The sequence below is a fragment of the Zingiber officinale genome, chromosome 4A (assembly GCF_018446385.1).
Source record: "Zingiber officinale cultivar Zhangliang chromosome 4A, Zo_v1.1, whole genome shotgun sequence".
NCBI lineage: Eukaryota > Viridiplantae > Streptophyta > Magnoliopsida > Zingiberales > Zingiberaceae > Zingiber > Zingiber officinale.
Window position 1 is genome coordinate 151920132 of NC_055992.1, and position 16149 is coordinate 151936280.

Consider the following 16149-nt stretch of genomic DNA (forward strand, 5'->3'; position numbering starts at 1 on the left):
GAGTTGAGAGAGGAGGGAGTGGAGGATGGGAGAGAGATTGCATGTGATTGATAGAAGGGGTAAAATGGAAAAATTAGATAAATTCGTATGTTATTTAATAATTATCAAAGTATTATATACTTTTGGTTTGGTTTTGGATCAACCAATAAAATTAGACGTGTTTTTTTTTATAAATTATCATATTAACACGGAATCCAAGTGCTTTTGATTATTTCATATCCCTATTTAAGAAAGCCGCTCAACTGAATAAATCTTCATGATTTATCTTTTTCTATGAACCATCCATCTTAGATGGATTGCTTAGCTGAGGACTTCACTTTTTACCACCAGTAAAATACAATTTCATCTATTCGTATGCAAGGATTTAATATAATGTTGGGCATTTTCAAACGTTGATGATGTTTGAATCATTAATGATGGTGGGTGGTACATTATGATTCATCTTGTTAAATCTAGAATAATATTAAAGTCTAAAGGGATAGAATTTGATTAATTAGAATATTTTTTTTAATTGTGGCAGAATAATTTTTTTAAGTTATTATTAAAGGTGTCCAAGTAATACTATATTTTATGAGACAATTATATACTTTTTCATTTATTTTCATATTTAATTTCAAAAATAATAACTAATTATTTTTTTATTAATAATATTGAATTAATTTTTAACTAATTTAATTATTTTGTAGCTAGCTAAATTCAGACTACTAGATTTATCGATCTATTTAATAGTTGGTCCGTGAAATCTGACCAGATCGCTTTTGGATATTGGATTAATAAAAATATATATATATTATGTGACGTTACCATCCACTTTAAATTTTTATTCTACTCTTTAAAAATTTATCATTCTTAGCTTACATTATGAATATAGATTTAAGGATATAAATATATGTTAAAAAAAATAACAAACTCTACAATTTGAATATTTTATTATAGTACCATAGCTCGGGATGATATAAATATATTAAAGATGTTTGGAGGAGTACATTAATTTTAATTTAAAATTATTCAAAAATTTTCATATTCATATGTTAGTTTTTTAATAAATTGATGATCATTGGAAAATTTAAAAATGGGGTAGAACTCATTATCGATGTTAGATTATCATTATTTTAACATAAATTTGATCTCGACTTTAGATTACCTGATGACTTATTTATTATTGATAATCTTCAGTTATCCTATCTAAATTATTATTTAAGAGATAATAAATCCAAAAAGAATCATAATCAATTATGATTAAATCATAATCACGCTTAAATCACAATTACACATAAGGCTGTAAATAAGCCGAGCCGAGTTGAACTTTGGGGTGTTCAAGCTTATTTGATAAGATAACCGAGCCAAGCCGAGCCGAGCTTAAAATTAACCAAACTTTTGAAATGAGTGTTCTGTTCAAGCTTGGCTTGGTTTATTTTTTATGAGCTTGAGCTTGGTTCGTTTAGATGTTATCAAGCTCTCAATTCAAGCTTGGCTTGAGCTTGGTTCAAACTTGGCTTGAGCTTGGTTTGAACTTGGTTTGAGCTTGGTTCATTTAGATGTTATCAAGCTCTCAATTCAAGCTTGGCTTGAGCTTGGTTCGAGCTTGGCTTGAGCTTGGTTTGAGCTTGGTTCGTTTAGAGGTTATCAAGCTCTCAATCCAAGCTTGTTTGATTGTTTGAAACTTTTAATTGTTTGATTGGTTATTAAGATTGATAATTTAAATTTATTTATTTATTTTATTTTATTTTATTGTTTATTTAGCATATTGAAAAGAATTTTATTAATAAATATTGTTCGTGAACATTGTTCACGAACGTTGTTCACAAACATTATTCACGAACATTGTTCACGAACATTAACGAGCTGAACACATATGTGTTCAACCTTATTTGTTTAGCTTAACGAACTGTTCAAGCTTGTTTGTTTAATTAATCTAATGTATATTTAACGAACATAAACAAACTTTTACCAAGCCGAACACCAAACTTGTTTACGAACACTTGGTTCATTTACAGCCCTATTTACACATTCCTCCTCATCTATTTTTTAAGTTTTTTTTAATCAGAGGATGTGCCCTCCCAGGTAATACGAATTTATATATATTAAATAAATAAATTCGTATTACATGAAAGATCATACTTATTTCCAACCCTATCTAACCTTTAAGATCGGCCAATACGAAAATCAAATCGTCCGTTCGATATCAATTCAACGGCGATCGCTTAGCTCCGCAGAAGGGAACTACACTCGGGCTCTCTAGAGAGCGGTGGCTTTCTGGTTCGCCACACTCCTCGGTCTCTCTCTCACAGCGCGAATGTTGAATTCAGGGGTGGCGACTCGCCGCCTCCTCTCTGCCCTCGCTTCCAGATCCCGCATCGCGGCCGCGGGACCGACATCCCTCCGAGGCCTTTCCAGCGACGTACCTCCGCTTCCCCCGCCTCGGCCGATCCCTTCCGAGGAACAGTCGCGGCCGCAGAAGGAGACCCCGGAAGGGGTGTCGCCGGTGGAGGCTACACGAATCGCGAACGATGACGGTGAGGCCCGGAGGAATGGGAACCGCTCTAGGCCAACTGAAGGTGCGGCAGGTAAGTACGAGGAAACGCAGGCTCGTGTGTTCATCGCAGCACTTCCTCACACGGTAAGTATTTGATCCTCTTCTTTGCGAACATTTGAGCTCCTGTGTTCTTCGACTGTGATTATTTTTCTGTGTCTTAGGCAAGGTTAGGGTGGACGGAGTCGGCTCTGATCGCTGGGGCAAGGGATGTGGGCGTATCCCCAGCTATCGTTGGCTCGATTCCTCGTAAGGATGCAGCACTTGTCGAGGTAATCAAATCCAGATTTGCTTCACCTGTATTTCACATATTTTTTTATCTTTGTCCCTAATGTTGCAATCAATCAAATTATCGCTGCTCTTATTACCACACATGCCACATAATAGCTCGGATGCCAGTCAATTAGGGATCTATGTGCATTAGACGATGTAGTCTTCAGCTGAACAACTAAATAGAATATATCAAACACAAAAATGATACACAAACCCAGAACCGCAATGATTTCTGTTGAAGCCTCAAGACAAGGAGAAAATCGCAGTGGGGATGAAGATGAAAAGCACAAACGGTGTTGAGAAATAGGGAAGGTTGCAATATAAACACACAAGTGGTTGACTAGCACAATAACTCTTATACTAGTGTCACTCTCATAGATAACTCAACAAGCATTTGATGTGTCACTTTAATGTCTCCCAACGATTTGTCATACATCATGCCACCATAAATTCTAACCTAACAAGATGTATTCGAGGAAAACACAATGGGTTAATCTAACGATTATCATATCAAAGCATTAAAAAAGCATGTAAGTGCCACTTACATGCTACAAAGGGTATTTCCATTTCCAATGACCAGACAAGTTCCAACTTCAGAGTGTCTCAAACAATATGTATTTTTGCCAATTCAATAAGGACCAACTTAGTGACCTTCAATTCTACTGACCCAACAAGTTTCATGCTTTCTGCAGTTTTAATTTAGTTGTCTTCTCAACACAGCTTCATTCAAATCGACCCTCAAGGGCTGGCAAAAAATGCAAAGCACATCAATGCGTTAACTACTTTTGAATGGATCTGACTGCTCAGGCCTTAGGGTCAACTACCAGGTTGATTTATTACCAAATCATCTCAAGCATATGCTTTTTTTACATTTTAGCTTTAACACTATAAGGTCGCCCATTGTGAGACTTCAACAACTGATTGTAGGGCATATTTGAACAACACTTAATAATTTTTCACCTTGGTTCACATAATGTCAAAACATAATTGCTATCTTTTGTCCTTATTAATGGTCCATTGCGGGGTTATGAATTGTTTTTGACACTCATTGGTTCCGAGCACTACTAGAACTTGATGCAAAGAGGGTCTTCATGATGTGTTTACCAATTTTTCATGTGTTTGTTATGTGAGTTAACCTTCTTTATAAAAACATACGGAAAAGTATCACAAACCAAGTGATACTTCACTCAACATGCTTGGTGCTCGAATGGATTTTCATCTCTGGCTACTATATAACCTTTTGACTGTCACAGTACATAGAAATTTGATGAGGATTAACACATAGATCATTGACCAGAGTTTTTAAACAAACTAGTTGATGCCCACATCTTGTAATGCACATGCAAGACATATTAATTTATAATAATGCAACTTAAATTTATCAGTGAGATAAATTATGGTTAAGGTACTTATACTGCAAAATTTAAGTACTCAAAAAGCCAGTTTACAGCCTAATTTATATGAGAGTTGATGTTTCCTCAAAATTTAGCCGACCCACCCAGTGGGATAAGGCTTGGTTGTTGTTATTTCCTCTAATTAAACTGAAATTAATTTAGTTGAACATTAGTAGTAAAATAATTAAAACTTTAACCTAATACATGGTGGTCCATGAATTTAATTTATTTGATACCACACGTAATTAATTCCTTTGATGTTCAATAAACTTTGAGTAAGCATGTTGAAAGTATTCTAGTATATAGTAGTATTATGTTCAAATTAAAAGGCACATAATTTATATTTTGTATGTAACCCTTTGATGCTTATTTTTCATTTTTTTTTCTTGCTCAGATGTTTATTTTCATATTTAACAATCAAACAAAATGTTATATTTTTAAGATATGTACACGATCAAAACATATTGAGTCCACTGAATTTGTGTACAGAACTATAGTAATTATTGATAGAATTATTCGTTTTTGATTGAATTTGGATGAGTTAATATTGAACACTAGTAATTACTAATTCTCTATCTGTCAAATCAATTTTAAATTTTTTCAGTTTTGGTTTTTGAGAAGCATTCTTGAAAAATCCTAAATTTGGGACAATGTTAGTGCATATAATCTCACTCACCTGCTGGCACTCCATGCTTATGTTTGTTGTCTCACATCATCGCTTTACCATGTTTGATTTATGTTGTATTAAAAATGCATCACATAATTAAATACCTTGAATAATAAATATTAAATCAATTGCTGGATATATGAAAGAAGCAAAAAAAAAAAAAGTTCTCTTGTGAACCCTTAAGTACTCCTGTAACTTATCTAATATTTCTTGTGTTAAGTTATTTGTCCTTTCAAGAAAAGAGTAATCATGATAAACTCATTAATAGAAATTCTTTAGATCCAATGGTTAGTAGTTGATTGCATATCATATATGTTTAATTTTTTTATGGTTAATATGTTTATTATTGTCAAAACATACAGAATAAACACTTTAAACGTAGTAATATATAATATTGATTCAAAGAGAGGCTCATGCCTTATATATAACATTAAGATAAAATAATGAATAATCAATCTTCTCAATGTGGCTTAGAACAAATGCCTATTACAGCATTCCATGTCAAACTCAATCATCTTCAACCCCAACTTAATTCTATTTGGATTTGTCACTAAACCCGTTCATCTGGATTTGCAACAAAATCTGAGTTGCTATTATATCTGGATTTGCAAAATAATTAATACTCGATTTTTCAGTGTTTTTCTCCATTTGACCATGTATCTAGCCACTATACTAACTTCATGTGTTGAATCAGGTCGAATGTAGATTGTGATTTACATAATACTCTTGATACTACTTGCATATGTGATGTGCTTGATATATGAATCTTGCCATTCATCTTGTTGTCATGTTTGCAAAGTGTCTGAAACGACTTGCCAAATGCATTTTGACCAACTTGGATTCAACATATTGAATTACTCCAGATTCTTAATATAGTTATGTCAATCAAAACTTAACTTTCTTGAGCTCGTATTTTTCAATTATATAAGCTAAATATTTTCTTTACTTGAACCTCTCACTTTGAACTCATTTTTATGCAGCTCCTTCAGAGTGTTCACATTAGATATACTCTTAGTAGCGAGCAATGTTTTAAATCGTGTAGCGTTGGTTCATAGCGTTTTTGTCTTGTCATCGCGTAGCTTAACTAGCGAAGCACATAGCGCAAGCTTTTCGTGCACGTCAATTTTTAAATTTTAAAAAATAAAATAACTTATATAAGTAAAATAAAAATAACATAACCTAAAATTAATTATAATAATTCATTACATGCCAAAATATCCAAGAACAACAATTTAAAAAGTCTTATAATTAAAACAACATGACCAAAACAACAATTTAAAAAGTCTTATAATTAAAACAATATAACCTAAAAATAATCACGAGGAACCTTGGCGCAACGGTAAAGTTGTTGCCATGCGACCAAAAGGTCACGTGTTTAAATCCTGAAAACAACCTCTTGCAAAAAGCAGGGTAAGACTGCGTACAATGGATCTTTCCCCGGGACCCCGCATGGCGGGAGCTTCATGCACTGGGCTACCCTTTTTATAACCTAAAAATAATCAGTATCATCCAACTCTATATCGCTATCATCATCAATAGTGTCTTGGTTGGAAAATTTTCACTATAAAAAATTGTTGGAGTTACATCACCATAGTTTTTAGCATCAAGATGATTATCTTTCTCATCAACAAGCCTCAACCTTGCTTGTTTGCCTTTGCTTCCACCTATATAGGTTAAGTAGATATAAGTAAATAATTTGCATATGCTTATTTGAATTTTCAACAACTTTTTTTTTTTGAATTTGTAGGAGGAACTTCAACTATATTCTCAACATTTTCTACTCGCTTATCCGAGTCGAAAGACTTTCAAAGATAGTCGACGACACACTCACAATAGGATCACTTTCAAATAATTTATCATCTTCAAGCTATTTAGTAGTTACGGGGAGGACATGACCTTCTTTCTCAGTTATCCATTCATCATCCGAATCAATTTCATCAACTATAATGGGATCAATCTTGTCTCTCCTCCTAAGGCTTCTCTTCTTAAGCTTGAAGTTATATTTCACAAACACCAACACATTCAACTTCGCATGTTCAAGCCTATTTCTCTTTTTTGTATGAATCTAATATTGTAAAGAAGAAAACATATATAAAAAATTAAACAATGATATGAAAATTATAAAACAATTAAAATTCAAGGAGAGTTAGAATATTCACCAATTCAAAAGTGCTCTAATTTCTTTCACATCCCGAAGCACTACAAGTGAGATCAAGCACTTGAATTGCAAACATAGTAAGCTCGGGTGTATTACTTTCAAAACGTTCCCACCACGAGGCTAATAACATAAAGAAAATGAAAATTACAAAAATGTATATATAATTTTAAAATACGAATGCTGGTATAAAAGGTTAAAAACTTAAAAGAGATGTAAAGAAGTAAATAATTTAACTCGGAGTCCGCAACATTCTTGTTCGTTTTGCTATTGGAGTTCCAATTTCTCCTTCAGCTTTGTTATAGAAGTCCAATTGGATGTCTTCTTTAAGACGATCATCAGAAAACATCTTATTCATGCATGCATACAATCCATCTCTAACTTCATCACAATCAGAAAACCTTTTTTCATAACGCAATTGCGGGTTCAAATAATACCTGGCCGCGTGTAGAGGATGATGAAGTTGCGGAGTCCATCGTGAATCAATTTTTTTTCAAATTGGCTTGTATTTCTGTCAACTCTCCCACAATTAAATTTTATTGTTTCTTTTGCCTTATCCATAAGTTTATAAATATATCCTATGGTCGATCTCTCCTCCGAATCAACTTCCCTTAACACACTTACAAGAGGACAACACTCTTAACACATAATGCAATATGTGGCCAAAAGTTGGGATCATTAACAACAATTCTCTTCACGACCTTCCCTAAGTTGTTTGAGATAGTGGTGAACTAACCCAATCTTTGGAAGCAAATATTTGTTCAAGTGGTCTTTTAACCTTATACATATTTTAAAGAGTGAGAAATGAAGTAGCAAAGCGAGTAACAGTAGGATGGAGAATTTCTTTACCGTTTGTATATTTTCGCATCAAAGAAAGTATAGTTCCATGACGATAAAGGAACTTCACAACCATCTTAGCATGCTCAATTATGTTAGAAAAAATCTTCAACTTTACAATATCCTCTAACATTAGATCAATGCAATACGCCGCACAAGGTGTCTACCAAATTTTGTATCTAGTCTCCATAATTTTTTCCCCTGCCTTAATACAATTCGAAGCATTATCCGTGACAATTTGAATAACATTTTCCGCTTCCACCTCGTCAACAACATCAGCAAGATACTTAAAGATCAATTCCCCATTTTTTATAGAAGCTAATGGATCAATAGATTTCAAAAAGAAAGTGTCGGCAGGATTATTCACTAAAAAATTGATCAAACTTCTACTCTTCCCATCCGTCCCACCATCGGACATAATAGTGCATATTTTTTCCATTCCTTTTTATACTCATATATTAGATTGATGTCATCAACCTCAGCCTTAAGTATCCAAGTTCTTAACTCGTGCATTGAAGGAGGCTTGAACCCTCTTCCATATTCCGCAATACTCTCAACCATAGGCAACCAATAAGAATCATTCATAACATTAAACGAAAGTGCAACAGAGTAAATAAAACGATCAACTCTACGCTTCACATCAACAAGCAAATCTTTTTTGTATGTCGAATTAAGGGTTTTTTTGTCTAGGTTCTAAACTAACAAACCCATGAGGAGTACCTTTACCTTTTGATTCACCGCTACCAAAAAATCCAATTGAATTTCCCCCTTCACTTCCAAGTCCAACTTTTGATGATTGCGTATACTCTATGAAGTGATACTATAAAACAAGTAGGGATAGGAAGAGAAGAAACATCATCTGGACCGCCACCAACAACAAAGATGAGTAACACAAAAGTTGGAGAGATTAAGATGTATCATTATCCTATAATTGTATTTATTCCAGTTTTTGGCAGCCAGTCCAAGTTCAACTCATTAGTTAGCCAGATACATGGAGAAACTACCTCCAACATCAAATATCCAAAGAGAATGTTTATCTTCTCTTTGAAAATTATGAGTGATCTCACTAAGATGTTGCATGACCAAATGCTCTCATCCGATGTATGACGATCATTTTTGGTATCAATAAGATGTGATAATTTTATCAAATGATAGTTATATTATTGTGACTTGTTCCTCAGTTGTTGTTGACTTATTATAATTGAAGGTAAACAAGTCAAGTAAAAAACAATTATAGGATTATAAAAAAAATTAAGTTGATCTCAGCAAGCTTTGAAGAGTGTGTCAAGCATCAACATAACATAGTAGCAAAACCATTTGGCTAAGCCCAAAATTGACACAAAATCATACTAAATAACTTGTCTAACACTATTATGCGTAATTAGCACAATTCATGATTTATAGATTTTTATCAATATAATACAAATTGGATGATAGACTTGTTATATCATATATAATTATGATTATTTGTTGTTCTGATTTAATATGATACATAGAATCATGTTTGGGGAAAAATAAAGTGGTTAAGAAATAAAAAACTGAGGAATTAAAGTTAATCTAGCCACAGAATTAAAAGGGGTTGTCAAGTCCATTATAAAAGGGAGAAAAAAAAAAAGCAGAGTGGATGAAAAAGATAACTTAGAATATGTGGAAACCAGAAACAACCAAATATGTGGAAACTCAGAAACAACCATGAGATTGGATGCTCAGCTCTTATTGATGAAATGATGCAAATCTTGTCACATTGGACCTGAATTGACAGAAGAAGTCCTTTTCTCTCGCTGAAGAGTCCTTTGTTGGTGTCTTTATCTTCCTCTCTTCAACTATGTTGATGGAAGTTGAGGAGATAAGTGTCAATTCAACTTTGCATTGTTGGAGCTACATGAAGTAGAAATATACTGTATTTGTTTATCTAGGTGAGATATGAACCTAGTTAATCAATAATATTATTAAACATGTTTTACAATGCCAAAATATAGTAATCTTTTTAACCTATCTCACATTTTGTCAGCTAAATCTTATGATTCACAATTCAAAATTTTATCATAACAATCAAGATTGAACCTTGATTTAACAAACTTTGAATCTAGTAACTCGCTGCTAGGACATATAATTAAATAATTAAACAAATAAATAGGGCCAAAAGGCAAGTTAATTCATTATTGAATGGTACATACTCCATCCATTCAAATACTGAGCTAACAGTTCATAAAAAATTCAAAAAGTTCTTGCTTCATAAATTGTTTCATAGGTGTAATCTTAATGAAAGATTGCCCACACAACTAGAAAAAAAAATAAATATGTTGATCAAAATTTGCATGATAAGCAATAAAAACATACTTTGTTACATCTGCATCTTCTACAGAACTGATAACATCTTCACCTGCGAGAAAAAGCGAAAGATATTATCAAGCCAACAAGAGATCGCTTTATATGCAATAACCTGAGGCATAACTAATTTGGTGAAGATGATTCTACCAAACTAGTTAGGGCTCAGGTATTGGTGTCAGTCGTATGAATCTCATTCCACCAATAAAATACGTAAAGCTATATGCTAGTAACATCTACATGTTTTAAATCACTTTTCAATAGGCTAGTAATAGAATTTAAATTTTCCTTGTTCTCCCTTTATGCCTCATGTCTTCAAATCATGGGTGCCCACCACTTTGACCCATATAAGTATGATTAGTTGTACCAAAGTCACATAAAACTTCTCTTTTTGTCCAAAGACAATCACATAAGTAAAGTTTAGAACCTTTTCTATGTCCATTTTAGTCACTCATTATCCTATTGGTTATATCTTCATCAAGATCTCCTCATTCAATATTGGATAAAAGATGCAAAAAATTTAAGTCATGATTGTCAGATGGTTAATAATTATCAAGTTGGGAATATAGGTGAACTAGAATTTAAAGGAAGAAAAGAAAAAAAAAAGTATTAAGATATATTTCAAAAGATGTTCAAAATCTTAAAAAGATGCATATTGTGCATATTAACATTGTGCAAATAGTCAATAATGGCATAGATAAAATTAGATAAAAAAACAAATTTATTATCAAAGTATTAATAATATCATATTATTGTTATTATTAATCATCATATCAGCAATTACTTACTACTATTATTTGATAAACTCATATTATTACTTTACATGTTAAATCTACTAGACAATTATCAAATAATAAAACATTATTCATAAAAATTATAGATAACAACAATCGATAATAATCAAAATAAAAATGATCTGTATTGTTATTATTGAATAAAACTATATTATAGATTATCGAACATACTTTTAGTAAAACTGTATTATAGTCCAATTGGGCCCATAATTACCTCATAATCATATTTTAATTAAAAAGGAATTTTAGGCCTCCATTTATCAAGAGAGATTATTTTTATGTCACAATTCATTATAGCCTCTCTCAATAGATAGTGAGCAAGAGAGAAGATTGAGGCATCAGACTAGTGAGCAGCAGATACCTAGTAAAAATTCTTAACTTACGGGGTCAACCTTACAAACAAGCAAAAAAAAGGAATGCAACAAAACTTACATGATGGTCTTAAATCTTACACTTAAATTGAACATCTATTTTTCTTACTTACAAGTAGTCAAATATGAGAATTCAATACACGTGTATGTAGGTGTTCAGCACATCATTTTCTAAGTGGGGATCACAGTGACTCTATATGCAAGGGTCTGATTTTAGACACGAATACTGAGATGCAACAAAACATAAATTTTATTACAAAGATTCAAGTATTATTATAGTCATGGCTTAATATGAAAACAAAGAAGTTTAAATCTGACCACTGGATTTCCTAGGCAATTCAAGTCTCCATGGGATAATGTTACAAGTGGGAGACCACTGGGTCACTATCTAGTGTTTGGTTTGCTGAGATCAGCGGACATACTATATCCAGATAAGGAAGCCTATGTTCACATAAATCTTGTACCTTCATGCAAGCATCAATTCCTAAAACACATCTTGTTTGTGTGTCACTCTCTTGTCTCCTACTCATCACCTCATCGGTGTGCATGGTGATTGCCCCTTCAACATTTGCAGGAAATTATTGTTAATCGAGGGTCTATGCCAACGCCATTTCCTTTGTTTCCCTTATCATGTCTTTGTTAGTTCCTTTCACTGGCATGGGTTTCTTGTGCCCTTCTTTTGGGGGGCAAATAAAGGAAGTTGTTAATTTCCATCAAGTTGCAATTGCACCTGGAATGCACCACCTGATAACTGACTCCATGCAAAAGCACTGTATAGATTAATTGTCACACAAGTTCCATGTGAGATGGAGAAGAATAGATCCAAACCTCTAAAAATAAGAAATAGGGAGTTTTTTTTCCATCCTTTCAATTTACTTCCAAATGGAGACACAAATGAGTTTGACCCTTCATTCCCATGGTGGATACATATTTCATCTCACATCATTATCAAAGTTGTATGTTAATTTCATAGTGGGAGGACAAAGGAAACAAAGGCTTTCATGAAATGCATAAACTCAGAAAACAAAAGAAAAGAATAATAAAAGATTTAGGTACACCTCATCAAGAAAAAAAATAATCATTATGTAGATATAAAGGAAACAAAACTAAGCTTACTTGGTCTACAAGAAAGTGTATTTCCGATACCCTGCATTACAGAGTAGTTATTTCAGCATTATCAAAATGTAAGCAAGTCTAAATCCAAACTAAGTTCCATGATCAATGGGACTGCCTGTGAATATATTCGTCTGGCGCCTTCCAACTGTGATATCTCTGCGTCACAGGTGATGGCTGACTCCAGCACCTCAGGAGTACTGACAAACCGAACAAACCTGCAGCCAATAACTATTCTAAGCAAATTGGACAGAAGATTCTAACAAACACTGAAGGATCAAGGAGTAAAACAACCCGTAGCTCATTGCCTAAAGACCTAATTTGATCAACAGTGATTTATGACATTATCTCAACTGAACCTTTCCAGAGTTCCTTTATTAAACCATCCGTGGCCACTCGTTGATCCGTCAACTTCCAGTTTTATCATCTCGTCTGAACACGCAGCCTGCTCTTCTGCAACCTTCAAATGTGTGAGAAATGGCTTTAAGAAACCAGAGGCAATCTTCTCGGTCCTCCCATTTCCAGATACAAACAGCTCGCATCTGCAAGATGTGTTTTTTTTTCCCACTTCAAGCAGCTACTGAAAATTGAAACCAAAACTCATCTTGACGGTGGATTTCACCTTGACCGCCTTGGCGATAGCTCAAATACAGCACAGTCGAGAGGAGTGTCAGAGTCCATCTTCTTAGCCTGAAAAAGCTCTTCCTTATCCGTTCACCAGCAACACCACACGATCAAAAAATCCGAAGCCCTCGAGCCCTACAATATGGCAGACATGCGACCTATCCAGTAAAATCGGTTGCCATGCCAGTCTGATTCCACGAGCCACACGATAAAACAACAAAAATCACAACTTGCAAACCTCATCAAGATGGAAGCTCGATTCAGATCTACTAGATCAAGCCAGCAAAGTGACGGCCCACTCTGGAATCAAAACCCAGAGAAGACAACAACGAGCATTCGCTTAGATTTAGCCGACTCACCACTGACTACCACAATGCCGGAGCATCGTGAGGCAGGGAGTCCAAGGACCCCGCGACCGGCCGATCGTGTATTTGAGACGCTGGAAACGAGGAATAGCCGTAGGAAGGTGTGAAGAATGGACCTCGTCGGCTTCTCCAGGCGCCTTCTGCCTCGATCTGGGATCCCAGCAACCGTGGGCGGGGTAGGTAGAAAGAGATCGAGAGGTGAGAGCAATGGAGGAAGGTCGGAAGACCGACACGGAACGAGATGAGGACAATGGAGAAGAAAAACGGCAGGAGGCAGGGGAGGCGGTTGCTTTACTCTTCTGCCGCTATCTGCTCTCCTCTTACTCAAAGAGAAGTCGAAGATGAGAAGAGAGAGAAGCGAGGAGTGGAGGAGTTGAGGAGAGAGAGTGCCGTGGCATTTCATGGACAGCTTTTTTTAAGTAGCTCTAGATGGATTAGAGTACCGAGAATGCCTCTGGAGGCTCAGAAATTTACACGAGCATCCATAATAAATCAAAATTTTCAATCTTCCGGTCGCATTATTAATTAAATATTTTATTTTTTAAATATTATAAATTTTATAATTAAATATTTTATAAATTAAATATTTATGAGGTCCATCACTATCAAATATTTTAAATTTTACCATTAAATATATATTTTAAAATTTTTTATTAAAAATAAAGAGAAACTGATGATTTTTCTTCCTTAATATTCACTTTCAATAAGGAATATTTAAATAAGCAAATTGAATATGTAATATATCGGCAATTTATGAAAGGACACACCTAACTTTCCATATCGACTAAAAGCATACCATACTTTAATAATTATTAAAGGATATAATAATTTATTTGATTTTCCTATTATATTCTTCCCGCCAGACAACGATAACATCTCTCTATCCACTCCCTCTTTCTCTCACTATCAATTTTACTCGACTCCAATTATTTTTTTTCAAAACACCCGGGATTAAAAATAATAATAATTAATAATAATCAAATAAATTTATTGATTGACCTACGCTCCGATTACATATATTTTAAGCCCTTTGAAAATATGTCATTCATTATTGTTTTTTATATTAGCGGGTGATGATGTTTTCAAAAATGAATTTAAGTTGAATAAATTAATAAATGAAACAAAGGATCAGAGAGATTTGTTTTCTATGATTATAAAAAGCGAAAAGGTTCATTCCCAGTGTTTTCACCATCTCATCCCAGGCTAAGGAGATGAATCACGGAAGTTACTAATCTTTAGAATAATGTCTAGCACATAAAGGAGATATTTATCTCGACTTTACTAAGATTCGAATCTCATATCTCATAATGACAACATCTCATATACTAATCACTAGATTATCCCGAGAAAAAATTTACTTTCCATGAGTTGAGAGAGGAGGGAGTGGAGGATGGGAGAGAGATTGCATGTGATTGATAGAAGGGGTAAAATGGAAAAATTAGATAAATTCGTATGTTATTTAATAATTATCAAAGTATTATATACTTTTGGTTTGGTTTTGGATCAACCAATAAAATTAGACGTGTTTTTTTTTATAAATTATCATATTAACACGGAATCCAAGTGCTTTTGATTATTTCATATCCCTATTTAAGAAAGCCGCTCAACTGAATAAATCTTCATGATTTATCTTTTTGAACCATCCATCTTAGATGGATTGCTTAGCTGAGGACTTCACTTTTTACCACCAGTAAAATACAATTTCATCTATTCGTATGCAAGGATTTAATATAATGTTGGGCATTTTCAAACGTTGATGATGTTTGAATCATTAATGATGGTGGGTGGTACATTATGATTCATCTTGTTAAATCTAGAATAATATTAAAGTCTAAAGGGATAGAATTTGATTAATTAGAATATTTTTTTTAATTGTGGCAGAATAATTTTTTTAAGTTATTATTAAAGGTGTCCAAGTAATACTATATTTTATGAGACAATTATATACTTTTTCATTTATTTTCATATTTAATTTCAAAAATAATAACTAATTATTTTTTTATTAATAATATTGAATTAATTTTTAACTAATTTAATTATTTTGTAGCTAGCTAAATTCAGACTACTAGATTTATCGATCTATTTAATAGTTGGTCCGTGAAATCTGACCAGATCGCTTTTGGATATTGGATTAATAAAAATATATATATATTATGTGACGTTACCATCCACTTTAAATTTTTATTCTACTCTTTAAAAATTTATCATTCTTAGCTTACATTATGAATATAGATTTAAGGATATAAATATATGTTAAAAAAAATAACAAACTCTACAATTTGAATATTTTATTATAGTACCATAGCTCGGGATGATATAAATATATTAAAGATGTTTGGAGGAGTACATTAATTTTAATTTAAAATTATTCAAAAATTTTCATATTCATATGTTAGTTTTTTAATAAATTGATGATCATTGGAAAATTTAAAAATGGGGTAGAACTCATTATCGATGTTAGATTATCATTATTTTAACATAAATTTGATCTCGACTTTAGATTACCTGATGACTTATTTATTATTGATAATCTTCAGTTATCCTATCTAAATTATTATTTAAGAGATAATAAATCCAAAAAGAATCATAATCAATTATGATTAAATCATAATCACGCTTAAATCACAATTACACATAAGGCTGTAAATAAGCCGAGCCGAGTTGAACTTTGGGGTGTTCAAGCTTATTTGATAAG

The 16149-nt window shown here is 33.1% G+C and overlaps 2 protein-coding genes across 4 annotated transcripts; one reads left to right on the top strand and one right to left on the bottom strand.

The window, feature by feature from the left end:
* Positions 1-2232: 2232 nt before the first annotated feature.
* Positions 2233-3631, top strand: LOC121971722. Its single transcript, XM_042523126.1, has 3 exons — positions 2233-2620; positions 2698-2805; positions 3527-3631. Exons 1-3 carry the CDS (start codon positions 2297-2299, stop codon positions 3593-3595), a joined length of 501 nt encoding a protein of 166 aa, XP_042379060.1. The 5' UTR covers positions 2233-2296; the 3' UTR covers positions 3596-3631.
* Positions 3632-9652: 6021 nt separating this feature from the next.
* On the bottom strand, positions 9653-13842 carry LOC121971723 (COP1-interacting protein 7-like). Of its 3 annotated transcripts, none has more exons than XM_042523130.1 (7): positions 13449-13842; positions 13088-13224; positions 12825-13007; positions 12584-12683; positions 12469-12499; positions 10200-10242; positions 9653-9682 (listed from the first exon to the last, which is right to left on the bottom strand). In XM_042523130.1, exons 2-7 carry the CDS (start codon positions 13144-13146, stop codon positions 9679-9681), a joined length of 420 nt encoding a protein of 139 aa, XP_042379064.1. In that variant the 5' UTR covers positions 13147-13224; positions 13449-13842; the 3' UTR covers positions 9653-9678. The 3 variants fall into 3 exon arrangements, with proteins under 3 accessions (XP_042379064.1, XP_042379063.1, XP_042379062.1); XM_042523129.1 differs by having other exon boundaries at positions 13088-13277; XM_042523128.1 differs by having other exon boundaries at positions 13328-13842.
* Positions 13843-16149: the final 2307 nt, after the last annotated feature.

What these genes read in the sequence shown, in the direction of transcription:
- LOC121971722 (XM_042523126.1), top strand. Translation starts at nt 2,297, where the DNA reads ATGTTGAATTCAGGGGTGGCGACTCGCCGCCTCCTCTCTGCCCTCGCT. An exon ending in TCGCAGCACTTCCTCACACG is followed by an intron (nt 2,621 to 2,697) that starts GTAAGTATTTGA and finishes TCTGTGTCTTAG; the next exon opens with GCAAGGTTAGGGTGGACGGA. An exon ending in AGGATGCAGCACTTGTCGAG is followed by an intron (nt 2,806 to 3,526) that starts GTAATCAAATCC and finishes TTCTCAACACAG; the next exon opens with CTTCATTCAAATCGACCCTC.
- LOC121971723 (XM_042523130.1), bottom strand. Translation starts at nt 13,146, where the DNA reads ATGGACTCTGACACTCCTCTCGACTGTGCTGTATTTGAGCTATCGCCA. An exon ending in CTATCGCCAAGGCGGTCAAG is followed by an intron (nt 13,008 to 13,087) that starts GTGAAATCCACC and finishes CACATCTTGCAG; the next exon opens with ATGCGAGCTGTTTGTATCTG. An exon ending in TACACTTTCTTGTAGACCAA is followed by an intron (nt 10,243 to 12,468) that starts GTAAGCTTAGTT and finishes TTTTTCTCGCAG; the next exon opens with GTGAAGATGTTATCAGTTCT.